The following is a 16,666-nucleotide window of genomic DNA, read 5'->3' on the forward strand; positions in this document are numbered from 1 at the left end:
GGATCTCCCTGGCTGACCATTCCCCTGAGAGGGGCTTATGAGCATCATCTCGCCCATTCCCGCCACAAATTTTCTGAAGAGCAAAACACCCGTGTCACAGAAGAAACTATGTGTTGCGGAGGTTGTGAATAAAGGTCGAGAGTGAGATGGTTTGGTCTGGCCTCTTTTTAGAGCAGCGATTGATTACTGCTGTCTGTGTTGCCGTTTCTTCCAGAGCTGACCTGTCCCGGACGCAGCATAACTAACGAAGCTGCTGCAGGATGAGAAGATGGCAGCGCGGCTGCTCGCACCACCAGGCCCTGATAGTTTCAAGCCTTTCACCCCTGAGTCACTGGCAAACATCGAGAGGCGCATTGCCGAGAGCAAGCTCAAGAAACCACCAAAGGCCGAAGGCAGTCATCGGGAAGACGATGAGGACAGCAAGCCCAAGCCGAACAGTGACCTGGAAGCGGGGAAGAGTTTGCCTTTCATCTATGGGGACATCCCGCAAGGCCTGGTTGCAGTTCCCCTGGAGGACTTTGACCCATACTATTTGACGCAGAAAGTGAGTTGGAGGAGACGGCAGTGCGGCTTCAGACACCCCTTTCCTAACAGGCTTAGGGGAGACGGGGGAGGAAGAACTGTCCCTTTGCCAGAGTTTGGATAAGTAGTTAATCCTTTGTTTCGCTTCTGGTTGATGGGGTTTGTTTTTCAGTGTAATTGCTGCGCAGGCTCATTTGTGGGCCTTGACGCTCCTCGAGTCTGTTAATAAGGCTTCAGTTTTTGGCTCCAGGCCAGATCAGAAAAAGATGAAAACAGATTCGAAAACAAAAACAAAAGAGAACATAAATGAAACGGGACTATTTAATAGAGTCCAAGAAAGATGGCGTACCGAGAGATGATGCAGCCAGGTAGAATCTGTCTCCCACACCCACTCAGAATTCCATCTTTACATATAAAGATAATGTAACTGTTACAACATCAGCAAAGCCTACTGTTTTGAAGGAGATGATGGATTTTTTACTCTATCGGAACTTCCTCTGTCCCTTGGTGACATTAGATCTTAGCTGCTGGGGACAGGAATAGTAGAGGGTAAACCAAACTGGGCCCGTGAGGAGACCAGGTCTTTGGCCTTGTTATTCAGTTGTCCGGCTTGAGCCAACACTCATTCTTACATTAGAGTCCGTTCTGTTACTCTTGCTCGTAAGAAGCACAAGTGAAATAAATACTTGTCTTCATTTGGCCAAGAGTTTCAAACTCCTCTAACAAACATTTGACCCAACCGTGGGCTTCTTTCTCATGATTCTCTTTTGCAGCAAGGCAACAGGTGGAGAAGCAAAGCCCCCTGGCTAATCCGCCAGCCAACTACTTAGCCATTGCCTACTGAAGACTGACGCCAAACACCATTCTAGGGATCCCCCATTTGACAAAGGTCATTTAAAGAATTAGATTGAGAGGTGTTTCCAGATGAGGGGAGAAAAGGCTGTGTGTGATAACATATTCACAAATATAAAGCTTAACTCAACTATCTATATTAACAAAACTGCCCCATAAGCTTCCCTTAACTAAATTGTCCTTCAGGCTCATAATTTGGAAGAAATTTTAGTTTCTTGGCTTAATAACGAGACAGAAGTAAGATGAGACCAGTTGATCTCTTGACCCAGCTGTAGTTGTGAAGGCGTTTTTGGCTCAGGATGGCAAAGGCAGTTACGACGTTGTCTACACAAGATGGTCCTTCACTCACTTCTCTTGCAACTCAGGATATAAGTGCCAACAGTGGCCTGTATCCTCCACTGGGAAATATAGAAAGTTTAAGAAACGAAGCATGAAGTGATGTGAATAACAGTCAACCAGAAGTAAGAAATCCTGACTCTACCATAATGCACCATGTTTCTGATCTATATTTCTCTTTTCTCATATGTGTATTGTTCAAGATGCCTCAAATAGTTTATGGGAAAAGCAAGTTACAAATAAAACAACTTCCCAAAACTAGTTCATGTCCTTTTAGCAAGATGTGTCACCTCTTTGGGCCTAAATTTTCTCATCTAGAACTGAGAAGTTGGACAGACTTTCTAAGGACTTCTTCACATCTCAAGTTCTGGAGCTGAGTAGTTTTCATAAACTTTCATTGATTTGCTCAGTTACTCTTCCCTTCTTTAAAGTCTGGCTTTGTAATATGGGCCTTTGCCGAGTGGGGTAGATGGGTGAGGGAGGAGGCAGGCTTTAACTTTCTGGGTTAGTGAACAAGGGAACGTGGAATCTTGGGCTATTTTTAGAAGAACATTTCATCCCATTGTAAATTTTTGAAATATTTTTAGAAATGTCTTCTTACACTTTCCTATCCTTGCATCCATGATCTTAGTGGAGGTACAAAGCAATGACAAATCACAGGGTTTAGGTTGTGCCTATTTAGGTGAGTTGGCCAATGGTGTGACTTTTTCAGAAAGTACTCTTACTGCAATAAGTAGATATGTAAAGCCCTTTGGACCCTGGCCTTTCAGGCAGCCAGAACTGTTTTGCTTTTATTTGAACTGTTTATCTTTCCAACTCAAATGCAGATTCAGTCTCCTTTCCTTAAACCCGACTTAATAGATGAAGAATACACATCAACAGGGCCCAGTTTTCCTTTGCATGCCTTTTCCCCTGGTGTCTGCCCTATAGGTAGCCTCTTTTCTCCTAATGCCTCAGATTTCAGTGACCCTGGATTGGGAGTGAGGCCTCAGAGAGGGCAGATCTCTGGCCCTGATGGGTGTCATTCCTTGGGTAGGAATGTTGGTGGAGCTCCATTAGGAGACTGGTTCTTCATGATAGACAGGATGACTTCAGCCTTTGGCCTCCCCACAAGGGTATATAGTTTGTGGAAAGGATAACTTTAATTGTATTTTTTTTTTTTTTTTGGTGATCATTTTTTTTATTGTGAAATATACTGGCATGCAGAAAAGTTCATAAAACATAAATGCATAGCTTAATGATTGTTATGAAGCAAACAAACTAACACTTGTGACAAGAAAGAACATTAGTAGCACTTTGGAAGTATTAATAGTCCTTATAAGCAAGGGATGTTTTTGTTTAAGATTTTATTTTTAAGTATTCTCCATACCCAACAAGGGGCTCAAACTTACAACCCCAAGATCAAGAGTCGCGTGCTCTACCGACTGCGCCAGCCAGGCGCCCCAAAGCGAGGGATTTTTTAGTTGATTAATAATGTGCTGGCTCAAGTTTATTTGCAGGTCTTCCCTGGCATTACTAATACTTCTTACTAACTAGGCCTTTCACTAGGCCAAATTAGCAAGGTCTCCTCTACAAGGAAGCACACTGGGAACTAACCCACAAATCAAAAAATCCTGAGAGTAGAAATGACTTTAAGAGGACATTCCCTTATGTTTGTGCTTCATGGGCTGCCTTAAATAATTCTTCCCAAATAGAATTTCTTTGCTAAGTGATAAAAGTGGATTTCTTTCCCGTTTCCTCATAGGTCTCCTTTTCTACCTAATTAATCACTTTTATGGCTCTCATTGACACCGGTGTCTCATTTCCTTCCCTCTGTTTTAGAGGGTGAAGGAAAACTACTTCCCCATTCGTAGAGTTCTCATTTTTATCCCCTTGCGGATTTCACACTCTTCCAGGGACACGGGGACATAAACCTGTGTGTCGTATTTTTTAAGACACTCTTGTACCAGCTGGTGCTGGTTTGAGCTATCATAAGCTACTTCAGGCCCTCAACAGGGTTGTGCATGTTGTATTTCACTGACTTTCCCAGCTGGTCCCTGAAAACAGTCTAGATGATTCTCTCTTTGGGTTTCCTCAGACCTCCCAGTGTTACAACATTTTCTTTGCCTCTTGGGACTTTGTTCTAATGTCTCCTTTGTTTGGCTTTCTTGTTTTTCAGCAGTTGCTTGCAAAAAATAGAATTTCGGGGATGTTTATATTTATTTATTTGATTTTTAAATAAAAATAAGTTATTTACCTACATGGTTAAAAAGTCAATTAAAGTTATTTGGTAAAAAGTCTCCCCTTTACATTTCTCTCTCATCTGCTCACTTCTGTCTCCCTGAACAGGTGACCACTGTTTTAGTAGGATGTTCCCGAGTTTCTTTATATATGTATATTCAAAACCAAATAGGTACTCTAAGAAGCTTGAACTCGCCAAAATGTCTTTGTTCTTGGTTTTCTTTCTATTTTCTTAAGCCTGTTGAAGTCTTTCTTTTTTTTTTTTTTTTTTTTTTTAGAGAGAGAGAGAGAGAAGCACACAAGTGAGCAGGGGAGGGGCAGAGGGAGAGAGAGCATCTTAAGCAGACTTCACGGCCAGCACAGAGCCCGACATGGGGCTCCACGTCATGAACGTGAGCCCGAGCCGAAATCAAGAGTCGGACGCTTAACCGACTGAGCCACCCTGACGCCTCTCTCCAGTTCTTAATAATAACTTAGTGAATTTCAAATGGCCACATATATTCCAATAACCATCTTAAGTGGGGCAGCAAGAAAGTCTATGGATTAAGTTGAAAAAGGCCTTCAGAGTTGACTCCTACTCCTTTTCCCATTTCTTAAAATTGGTAATTGCTCTGTGTGTCCTTTTCTGTTCAGTGGGCATATCCTCTTAAAAGAAATATAAATGTAAACAAAAATCGAAATTATAGGATGGACTGATGTGCCTTTAAATAGGGCTCGTTCCTATTGCATTAAATTACATGTTGTTTCTCAGAGTTCAGTGTACCTTCAACTCTTCCTGTCTCTTTTCCTGCAAATTGGAGTCTACCCAGAATCATAGAAAATTAGAATATTGTAGCCTTAGATATAGGCTGGTTCATCATCCTCCTCTTATAAATTTAATGGGGTAAAGTTCTTGTCAAAAGCCAGCACCGTGTTGGTGGTAGAGTCAAAACTAAAACCCATGCCTCCTAACTCTCAGTTTATTACAACACGTTTCGAGGTCTCTGCTTTTCTCATGTTTTATTCATCGATACTCCACTCCATTGGCTGAGTCCTTCTGGAGCTAGGTAGGCAAATTTAGAGACAGGAAGAAGAACCTGCTTTTTCACCCACATCCCTGATCGTCCCTGTGGCTTTATAACCTTTTTCAGGATGGGTCCTGACAGGTACAGTGCTTCTGAGGGGAAGGATGGCCTTTGTATTAGCTCCAGGAGAGCAGAGACAGGCCGCTAAAGGAGAGTTTACATCCATTAGGTGTGGTTTGAAATTTTGCTAATGAAGTGTTGCATTGCCTGCTCTCGCACAATAAGGCTAGATGCACCCTTCCATTCTAAATAAAAACTGCATGTTTTCAAACTTTATTTTGCTCAAAAAAGCCATTTTGCAACAATATTAAAAAACACCAAAATGGTGTTTCTGTTATTTTATTCACCAGACCAAAGGGAGGCAAATGCTTATGCACCAGTGGGAGGCAGGCCATTCTCAGGGTGATGGGTTAATGATGTGCATGTATGGTGCTCTTTTCCACTCTCTAAGCAACATTCTCTAGAGGGGAAGGAATTTAGTTGAACATTCCCAACTCTAGGTCTTCTTTAAAACCTTAGCAGTAGGGGCGCCTGGGTGGCTCAGTCCTTTAAACATCCAACTCTTGATTTCGGCTCGGGTCATGATCTCACCATTCGTGAGTTCGAGCCCCGTGTCAGGCTCCACGCTAACAACACAGAACCTATTTGGGATTCTCTCTAGCTCTCTCTCTCTCTGTCCCCTCCCCCCCAAAATAAATAAGGTTTATTTGTTTTATTATTTTTTTTAAAAAAACCCTTAGCAATAGACTCAGTGTTGGGAAATCTTATTTCTGACCCCCTCCCCATCTAATTCCAGGTTAACGTGTATGTAACTTAACCACTCAGGGAATCAGTTTCCCTAATCCTGGAAATTAAGATTATAGTATTGCACCTATTTCGCCAGGTTGTTGTGATGATCTTGACTACCCTTTACAAAATGAAACAGCCTGTTGCTCCTACCCAGCATCAGTTTTCTCTGTAGCACCCAGCAACACCAGCCATATGTTTATTTGTTTGTTGTTCATCCTCTTGTCTGCTCATCGGCTGGAGCAGTACCTGCACTGTCGTAAGTGCTCAATCCCTATCTGTTGAATCAATTAATCTTAGGAAATATGCCTACGAAAACACTATGTACTTTTCTGAGTGCTTTGAACATGAAAGGTGACATTATGATGTTTTCTCTAATGAAAATTTTCCCATCTACCAAAATGAATTGAACTCTAGAGGGAGAAGAGACTGATTACCAGTGTATCTTTTCCTTTCCCAAAGAATTAGTTTCCTTTAGGGGCTGAGGAAGTAGCTCCTGACATTTTAGAGATTTTCAAAGGGCTGGATGACTATTGTTCAGCGCCACCAGTCTTATCTCTCCTCTTGTAGAAACTTAGAATTGGAAGGAACTTTATCAAAGGTCATGGGTTGATAGCCTCCTCCTAGTGCTTGAATCTCTTCTTGGTTTATTGGTATCAAGTGTGTATTATACAAAGGATGCCACTTCCTGAATATTCTAAGTTGTCCTGTCACGTCTGCCTTTATTAAGTGTTCTTGCTTCTTTCTTGGCTGGGCGACTTGTGTCACCCTCCGTGTATTCACTGACTATAAAGGAAATGAGAGAAGCTGACATTGGAATATATACTAGTTTGGGTTGCCTCATATAAGAACAACCTGCTTATTCAACAAATACTTCTTGAGTATTCCTATATGGGAGGCATTGCAGGGGTGGAGTAGTCTGTTCAATTCTGTTGGGGAAACAAAGATTCATGAAGTCCACTCTTTACCCTGAAGTAGCTTATAACAAGGTAGTGTATAATATACTATTTTTGATAAGGGAGCCCCAGAAAGGGCCTTACTTACCTCATTGTAATTGTAGTATTTGAATCAGGCTTCGGAGTTTAGGAAAGAAGGATAGACTGAAACATTGTAGGCAGAAAGAACAATATGAGCAAAGGCTCAGAGACCAGGGTGTAGGACAGTGGAGGAGAAAGCTGAGGGGTCTGATTGGGCTGGAATGTGGGGGAATGAGTGAGGAGCCTTGGGAGATGAGGCTGGGAGGGGAGAGCTGGAGCCAAATCACGGTGGACTTAGTGTGAGACCTGGAACTTTGGTCTTTACTTGACAAATAGTGGAGAACTACTGACGGTGTCGGGGACTGAGCAGATGTGATTGAAGCTGTGCTTGGGGGAGGTGAATGTGGCCGTGGTACGTACGGTGGACCAGATGGAAAGAGAACTGGGACAGAGACCAGCCGTGGGGTAGTGAGGGTCCAAAGTGTGATGGTGGAAGTGAAAAGTAAAGGGAGTGGATGAAGTCAAGAGGTGTTACAGAGGTGAGTTGATAGGATTTTGTGATTGATTGTGGAGGGCTAAGGAAGAGTCTAGCATTCAGTCATTCATTTGGTAATCTGATAAATTGTTATTGAGCGTTTTCTATATGCCCAGGCTCTGCTCCATGCCCTTGGGAACAAAACAGACGATCTCTTTATGCTACTCCGGAACCTTAGTTTTTGTTGGGGAGACAGATAATAAACAGGTAAAGAAATTCATCATTACATATAATGGTGAGTGCATTAAAGATAATACGGTCCAGGTACTTGAGAGGTTGTGGTGCTCTAACTTGGTATGGAGACTAAACTTGGAGAATCCAGAAGAATCAAAGGCTGCATGCTGTCTAAATACTCAGTGTCTTAAATAGGCCTTTAGCAAGCACTAAATTATAATCTTTAAAAGGACCCATAATGCCGATCTTCTGAGTTACTTAAAAGCCAGGATTGTCACTCTGTTGAGACATTTTGCCAGTCTTCGATTTTTACATAGGCAGGGGTCCAGTACATTTTAGCATCAGTGTGAGTCACCGGGCCATCTGCAGATAGAACCTAGCATTTTCTCCAGAAAAGAGCCTCAGGTCTTCTCAAGTCCTTGCACCAGTAGCCACATTAGTGAGAAAGACACCTTTTACCTGAATTCTGGAATGTGTGTTATTAGCTAATCACCTTAGCCATAAAATTCCACGTGAGTGATTGATTCCACTATCAGAGGGATTAGTCTCTGATAGTTTTTTCCAGGGTGTGAAACATTTTTATTTTAATAAAAATTGACCCGTCGAATGACTTATTTAGTAATGACCATTGAAATGTTGGAGGATGTCTCAAAATCAAGGTGATATCGATCATCTTCTGATGATAATTAACCATATTTTAAATCCTTTCTTCGTCAGAGAGTAAGCCCGTAAAGTCCTTATACAGAGGAACGCTTCTCTTACTCATTGCTTCCAAATTCACATGAGTTGTAAATTCTTTACATATTGTTCGTTACATATAACCGTTTGACACCATTCAAGATTAGGATTGCCCCCTTATAGGACAATTTCTGCCACCTCTGAATCTAGCAGTAGAATGTTCCATATAAGCTCTGGAGAGGCACTCCTGTTCCAGAGACTTTGTTGGGGCTACAGACTTTGGCCTATGGATTCAAGTTTGAATAAAAGATTCCCCCAATTTCAGAGGATGAAATCTCCTGTCTGCTGTTCAGGGTCAGTCCCCATCCAGGGGACTTTCTCTAGAACTTTCTCTAGAACTTCTGTCTCTCAGTTTTCCTCTCACTGTTCTGTGCTGTGACACTGTTCTGTCAGTCTTTCCCTTTTCACTCATGCTCCTTCCCCTCAGCTTTAAACACTGTCAAAGCCTCTCGCACTGTAATGAGCCCTTACTTGACCCCACATCCCCAGCTAGTCTAACCACTCTTCTCCTGCCATTGAAACTTTCAAAGAGTAGCCTTTACTCAGCATCACCACCTACAAACCTCCCACCCGCTTCTTCACCCGCATCCTCCTCTCTCCTGGCATTCTCAAGATAAGATCCTCTGTGATGTCAAATTGCCAAATTTATCGGATGTTGTTTCACTTCTTATCCCACTGGAGCTCTGTGCTGTGTTTGATACTGTGGATTGCTCCCCAATTCTTGCAGCTCTTTTCTTTACTTCCTTGGCTGCATTCTCCTTACATCTCAGACTACTCCTTCTCTCCCATTTCCCCCTCCTCTCCCTTAAATGTTGGTGTCCTCCCGGGTTCCGTACCTGGCCCGTGTTCCTGGCACACTCTCCCTGGGTGATGTCACCTAGACTCTCAGTACTCCTGAAACTGTATTTCCAGCCTAGAACGTGCCTTAATATTCAACACCTTGCCAGGCATCTCTCTCTGGATTTCCTGCAGGTAACTCAGTGTGTTCAAAATTGAGCTCCTTTCTCCCCTTAAACCCGCTGCTTTCATCTGCTATTTTAGTGGATGACACCAGCTAAATTCTGGATATCATTATTGATTCCCCAATTTTCTGCAGTCCTTAAGGGTGACCAGTGTTAGGGAGCTGTCAGTAGAATGTTGCATATTTTTGTAAGTAAGAAAACATCGTGGCTCAGAAATCGCAATTGTTCACATTTCCTCAGCTGGTGTGTGGCAGAGCCAGATTTAAGTTCCAGGGATGTAGGATTTAATATTCACGGTCTTTCTACCATATCACGCTGTCTCTATGGAGTATATTACAGACTGAGTTTTTGTTTTCTACTATCATTTTGAGATAATTTTCTGTCATTTTACATTGCCACAATATGAAGCTGGTATGTGGTGTTTTGGGCGTTTTTTAAAGTGTATTTGTTTATTTCATGCTATATCTTTAGCATGGTATCTAAAGACATAGAAAAGATGAGAAGACTTTTCAAACTAAAACAATTCTTATGGGAGGATGAGCTAAAGGGTGGAAAAGGTCAATTAGGCACCTAGCAGAAGGTTGTGTAAAGTTACAGGTTTGTTGTATAGTTAGTATGATATCCTTTCCTCAAGTCTAAGAGATTCATTCATATGCTCAGAAAAGACATGTGAGCTCTCTACCTTATGCCAGATGGGCATCGCATTCTGCACTCTGCTTGCTGAGCTGAGAAACGGTAGTTGGAAGCTATAGCCCTGCCTTTAAGGATCTCAGGGTCCAGCGAGAGACAGAGATGTGTAAACAAAAGCGACAGTACCACATTAACTGCTCTAACAGGAGTAGGTGCGGAGTGGAGACACACAGGAAGGAAGGATAATTCTGTTTGAGACAGTGGAATGGGGCCATCTTCAGAGAGGAGGTGATAGTTAAGCTGGACCTTAACGTATACCATATAAAATAATGGTTTTAAAAAATCCACCTGTTGGAGAAGAGAAGAAAGAGTAAGTTTGGGTATAAAGACCGGTGCATGAAAAGGCAGAGAGGCATAGGAAAGGCTGAATTGTTTCACACCGTGAGTTTACTTGTGACTAGAGCACTACTTTGACTATGACAGGAGCCAAAGGTGGAAAGGCAGGTTGGATCCCAGTGTGTGCATACTAGGCAGCTTTTATTTTCTCCTCCTTCCAGAGTTCCTAGGTTTGACCTAAGCCCTGGGGCCTGTTTTGAAGCAGTGAAACCATACAGGTGTCTCCTAGTGACTCTGGAGAATTGCTCTACCTTGTCCTACTGGCTTCTGCCACGTGTGTGAATACCAACTAATGTGAATGTTAGTCCTTAGACTCTCCTTTTTTTTTTTTTAATGTTTATTTTTGAGAGAGAGAGTGAGGGAGAGCAAGACAGAGTGGGAGCAGGATAGGGCAGAGAGAGAGGGAGACACAGAATCCGAAGAGCAGGCTCTGTGCCGACAGCACAGAGCCTGGCATGGGGCTCGAACCCACGAAGCATGAGATCGTGGCCTGAGCTGAGGCCGGACGCTTAACCGACTGAGCCACCCAGGCACCCCTCTCGTTTTTTTTTTAAAGTTTATGTATTTACTTGAGAGACAGAGAACGTGCGTGTGCATGTGCGTGCACACACTAGCATGGGGAAGGAGCAGAGGGAGAGGTAGAGAGAAAATCTCAAGGAGGCTCTGCGCTGACGGTGCGGAGCTCAGTGTGGGGCTCGAACTTGTGAACTGTGAGATCACGACCTGAGCCAGAATCAAGAGTTAGATGCTTAGCTGACGGAGCCCTCCAGGCGCCCCATGCCCTTCAAGTCTCCTGATGGCCAGCCCGTGTTTGTAGCCAAGGGGCAGGAGTGGCAGAGGCAGCATCATAGTCACGTTTATTGTGTGTTTATTCTGTGCCGGGTACTGTAGTAAGTACTTTTTGTGACTCTGTATTTCATTCTCACAACCTGATAAAGTAGCTAGTGTCGGTCATTATTCCTGTTTTATCAGTGAGAAACCTGAGTCTTAGCAACCTAAATAAGTTGACAAAGGGCCTGACAGCTAATAAGCAACAGAGCTAGGTCTTGAATCCAGCTCTTTGTTGTATCAAAGCCTCTATAGAAACCTCTCTGCTGCTTTCTAAGAAAGAAGAGAGCGAGAATATAGAATATTCTGGAATACAAATACAGTGACTAGAGGGGTTAATACACTTTACATAATAAGCATGCATTTTGCTTTACCCCAGAGCAGCTGCAGTCTGTGTCCCCTAAGAGGGTAAGGAGGAAGAAGATCAAAGGCCACCTCCTCTTGAAGGGCAGTGAGGAAGAGAGGCCATGTAGGAGGTTCGGAGCTGCCCGGCCTTGGGGAGCAGCATCATGCTGGCTCAGCGCTGGAGCAGGTACACAGCGCTGCTGTTGTGCCAGGTATGGCTTCCTGCGACCAGGATATGGGCAGGAAGGGTGTCAGCTGCTCCCATTGTGGGTTGGAGGGCACGAGGTTACAAGGTCAAACCGAATGAGAAAGTGTATACAGAAGCACCTGGAAAACAGCAAACCCAGAGATAGATGTGGCACCAGCATTGCCTTCATCTGGCTTAATTTGGGGGAAAGACCATAACCAGCTGCTGTGATCTCTGAGGCACAAGCAGGGGCTTTGCTTTTTGCCGGAGTTAAAGGTATTAAGCAAGAGAGATTCCTTCGTTGACCCAAGGATTGGACTAGATGACTTGGGGTGGTGAAAAGCATTCAGGACCAGACGCCGGGAGACCTGGGACCTGGTAAACCTCAGCTCTGTGGTGTCAGTGTGCACAGAGCTCTCTCTCTGCTTGCTTTCTTGTCTGTAAAGTGAGGAGTTAGATTTTTTTGAAGCTTTTTAAAATTGCCGTACGGTATGACAATTAAGATCAGAGACTCTGGAGTCAAATCGCTGCCGCAGTTCGATTTTAAGTTTTGCCACTTAATGAATAATTGTGCGGTCTTGGGAAAGTTACTTGACCTTTCCACCTCAATTTCATCATCTGTAAAATAGTACCTACCCATTGCTGGGTGACACATACTGTATAGGCATCTTAGTAGGGTGCCTGCCACATAGTAAATGCTTAATGCGTATTCACTGTTACTCTTCAGGTAAGTTCATGGTATAGCTATCAATGACCCAAAGCAATAAAAACATAAATTTGGGATTTAGAGGTCTCTCTTGCTCAATCCTCAGGGTAGTGGAATAGAGACTTGGAAGATGAGGGCTCTAAATATTCATAGTTCAAACAGAAGTACAAGCCTAATCAGAATTTGTCCGTGTCTCATGTCCTGCTTGAGTTCAGTATTTCTAAAGGCAGCTTAGTACCAGGACACAGGTACTGAAGAAATTCAGGCCAGCTGTGCCTTTGCTGGAGCCTTTCCTGAGGCATACTGGGACTAAAGTTGTGATTTCACCTGAGGGGCCCACTAAGCAGATTGGGATTAAGAAAGGCATCTGGACTCTTTTCAACATGAGGTAGTTGTTTTGACAGTACAGGCCATTTACTTCTGAACACGTTCCTGGTCTGAAGTAGAATCTGTTTATTTTTTTATTTTTTTAAATATTATTTGTTTATTTTTGAGAGAGAGAGAGAGAGAAATAGGAAACGAGCAGGGGAGGGGCAGAGAGAGAGGGAGACACAGAAGCAGGCTCCAGGCTCCAAGCTGTCAGCACAGAGCCCGACGTGGGGCTCGAACCCACGAACTGTGAGATCATGACCTGAGCCAGAGTCGGATGCTTAACTGACTGAGCCACCCAGGCGCCCCTAGAACCTATTTAGATTCAGCATTATATTTTCCTTTATTAAAGCAGGGAAACTTTGGGGCGCCTGGATGGCTCAGTTGGTTGAGCGTCCGACTTCAGCTCAGGTCACGATCTCGCGGTCCATGAGTTCGAGCCCCGCGTCGGGCTCTGTGCTGCCAGCTCAGACCCTGGAGCCTGCTTCAGATTCTGTGTCTCCCTCTCTCTCTGCCCCTCCCCCATTCATGCTGTCTCTCTCTGTCTCAAAAATAAATAAACGTTAAAAAAAATTAAAAAAAAAATAAAGCAGGGAAACTTTGAGAGGACATTTGCTTGTTGCCTGCCATATTGGCTCTATAGCTAGAAGTCAAATGCCAAACCACCGTTGACCAGCGGATACCTGACTCCTGCCCTTACTACTGCTATAGCTGCCCTGCAGATGAGCTGTATTTGTATTATTATCTGATAGAAGACCACTCTGTGCATGCACACTCTGAAAGTAATAGGCAGAGAGGATTTGCCCCTGGTAGAAGTTACCGGAATTAACAGTTTGAGTTAGGCAGGAAGAGCTAACAACTACTGTAAGTCAAACTGGCCACTTGCTTGGTACAGAAGAGGTACATAGGTCTGGGAGAATAAGGTATATATGTTAGGTTTAGGCAGGCAAGAATTGAAGGCTAGAGAAGGCAGCTAAAAACAAGAGGGTTGGGCAGTGCCAGAGATCAAAACAGTTAAGATCTACGGCCCAAACTCTGGGAGACAGTCATAAGTCAGTGTCAGTAACAGCTCTAGCTAGATAGACTCAAAGGACATTGGTTTCCAGCTGCCTTCTTGTTGGCTCAATCTCTGGGCCCCTCAGTGTTCATTACAGCCAGAAGGTCATCAGGTACCTGCAGGTTACCTTTGCCTTAATTGAGATGATGACCTCACAGGAGAGGGAGAACTTGGTTGAGTGGAGAGCCACTCTCCTGAGCCGTGTGTCCCACAGCAAACCAGGGGCTGGGTACTAAACCTGTCTCTCTAAGAAGCTTTCTGTTCTGTGATATAGTCCACCCTGTGTTGAGCACTCTTCTCTGTAATGTCCTTTCAATCTATACTTTTTGTGTGATTAAAAAAGTTAATCTGATCCTGGGGTGAAGGTGAGGAAATGCTAATAAGTTGGCCGCACTGCAGTGCTTTGGTAACTGTGTAGATTTATTGTATTGCATTTGCAGTATGCTAGGATTTGTGTGGCGTGTGTAGGAATGGGCTCGTACCTGGTCTTACACAGTGTCCCTTTCCCTTATCGTAGACCCGGAAGAGGATACATCTTACCCTGAATTAGCAGTGGTGAAGCTCCTCCATATCCTGCGCTCCAAGCCCCACGTTGCTAATTGGAAATGAAAAGCCTGTGCTTTTCAGAAGGTTCATTTTATGCCCGAATGACATATTTATTAATTCTCCATGCCATAACTCGTTAAGAGCTGTTCCACTGCTCTTAATGGGCCTTGTGTTCAAACGCATTCAGTGGCTGTTTTTATAAACTGATATTTCCCCTTGGGCAGTAAACCACAATTCAATTTCAGTTTTCCTTTTAACTCGTTTACTTCACAAAGATCTAATTTAAGACAGATTAGGTAAAATATTATTGGACTGCATGGACACCAAGTTATTCTCGCTTAAGAAGTATTCTTGTAAGAATCCAATGCCTGCTTTTCCTTTCTACTCATCCTGGGCTTTGAAGAATCCAGTGTTTGAACAAGGGACGAATCTCCTTTTCTGGATTCTCGTCAGCAGTTTAATGATGATTACTGAGATTTTATTAGCCATGCATGGGGCATGCTTTAAATATATATATTGTTTTAGTTAGCCCATCACCAGTCAGGCCGCTTCATTTTCTCTCTTGTATTCTCTGTCCTGCCGAGAAGAGGGCCTAAAAGCCTGGCAGATAGGGCAGGAGAATGCGGCCTGTGGGCAGCTGTGCCGTGGGGCTGCTCCATGCTGCCCCCTGCCCACATAAGTGTAGTTCTCAAGATGGTATCAAATGCTGTTGACCCTGAACTTGACAGCGTATCCCATGAAGGAGCAAAATAACCAATTCAGGAGAGTTCCACCAAGATGTAATGTGAAAGAATAAATAATAATAGGCTTTCTCCTCCAAAGTATGGTTTGCTGCTTTGTTGTACTTAATCTTGGATGCTTCTGCATATTTTCTAAATCAGAGTCACAGATGTCAGAGCAGGAAAGGACCTGGGCACGCCCATCAGGCAGCCCTCTCTCTCATATTATAGACAAGGAAAATCGGATCCAGAGAGATGCAGTCCAGGCCATACAGCGAGGTAGGAGCAGTTGAAGCAGGAGAACCTAAGTGTTTTAAGACAAGTGTTTTGAAACCCCACTGTTTTAGGGACCTGGGAGGTGACCTGGTGGTTCCCAAAATCCTGGTGAGCACAGATTCCTCTGCAGCTTACTGCATCAGAACCTCTGGGGTGGGACTTGTGAATTTGCATTTTTTTAAAAAGCTACTCACATAATTCCTATGCAGCCAGTCTGGCCTAGGTCTGGAACTGGTGTTAGTGTATAACAGGGATCAATCGCCTATGTCCCATGGGTCAGGTCATCTCTGCCATTTGTTGTTGTGTGGCCCGTGAGTTCACAAGGGTTTGTACATTTGTAAATGGTTACGGAAAAGTCAAAAGTCACAATATATTGTGATGTGTGAAAATTACATGAAGTTTAAATTTCCTTGTCCATAAATAAAGTTTTATTGAAACACAGCCACTCTTACTTGTTTACATATTGTCTGAGGTTACTTTTGCACCACAGGGTCAGGGTTGAGTTGACTGTATGGCCCACAGAGCCTACAGTATTTACTGTGTGGCTCTTTACAAGTCAAATTTGCTGACCCCTGATATATACTGTTCTATTTCTCATATAAGCACCACACGGACCAGTGTCAAAAGGGAGATTCCTAAGCTTCGAGAACTTGTGTTAGTTCAAACACCATCTTGTTTTATGCTAAATATGCAGTTATGAAAAACTGCATATAAATTAAGTTTATGTAAATAATTATTTTAACAAAAAGTGTGTTTTATTGTAATACAACTCGCTACTTGAAGTATGGAGGATTCCTCTTCATTTCAGGAAATTTAGTGTGGCTTATATGTTTGTTTCTCTTTGAATAGAAAAAAATACCTTGTTTTTCTACTTGATGAAGATCTAGGATGTAAATATTTAGAAAGGAGTGCTGATAAACTATTCTGTGTGCAGTGTTCAGTACGATTCATTATGAAATTTCTACTTCACATTTAAAACATTCTTAATAAAGCCCATATACCTATAAAGCTGTAGTTTTAAAATTCACTGAAGATCCCTACTTTCCTCGCCAGCTCTTACTGATTCAGGATCTTAGCTGCCTCTTGGTTTTTCTTCAACCAAAGCTAACAGTTTCAGTGTCTTACTGTCTTCCTTTTCTTTTGCCTTTCCTTCTTGTCCCTCACCTCGCACATACAAGCATTTGTTCATTAATCAGGCAGCAGAGATTTATTAATGCGCAGATGCTGACTCTGCGATAGGAAGTACCCTCGGTGGCACCTCGAGACCTGTCTTTCCACCACGATCAAACTAAAAGATAAGAGAAACGGAAGGTGCAGGGGACGTTACTTTTAAAAGTCCTCTTCCCTGTCTTCTTCTAAGGCAGGTGGGTGATGTTGTCAAGGCCTGGCCTGGTGGTTTTTAGATCCTGGGACATGGGCCAGCCTTCTTTCATTGTTGCTT

The 16,666-nt window shown here is 43.2% G+C and overlaps 1 protein-coding gene across 2 annotated transcripts in view; it reads left to right on the forward strand.

Moving 5' to 3' along the window:
• The first annotated feature begins 219 nt into the window (after nucleotides 1–219).
• SCN8A (sodium voltage-gated channel alpha subunit 8) overlaps nucleotides 220–16,666 on the forward strand; it is a 118,293-nt gene continuing 101,846 nt past the window's right edge. For both annotated transcript variants that reach the window (XM_049625488.1, XM_049625487.1), the window contains exon 1: nucleotides 220–544. In XM_049625488.1, coding sequence (XP_049481445.1) covers nucleotides 269–544 — 276 coding nt within the window. In that variant the 5' untranslated portion in view covers nucleotides 220–268. The remainder of the gene's footprint in view (nucleotides 545–16,666) is intronic.

This window comes from Panthera uncia, chromosome B4 (genome assembly GCF_023721935.1).
Source record: "Panthera uncia isolate 11264 chromosome B4, Puncia_PCG_1.0, whole genome shotgun sequence".
NCBI lineage: Eukaryota > Metazoa > Chordata > Mammalia > Carnivora > Felidae > Panthera > Panthera uncia.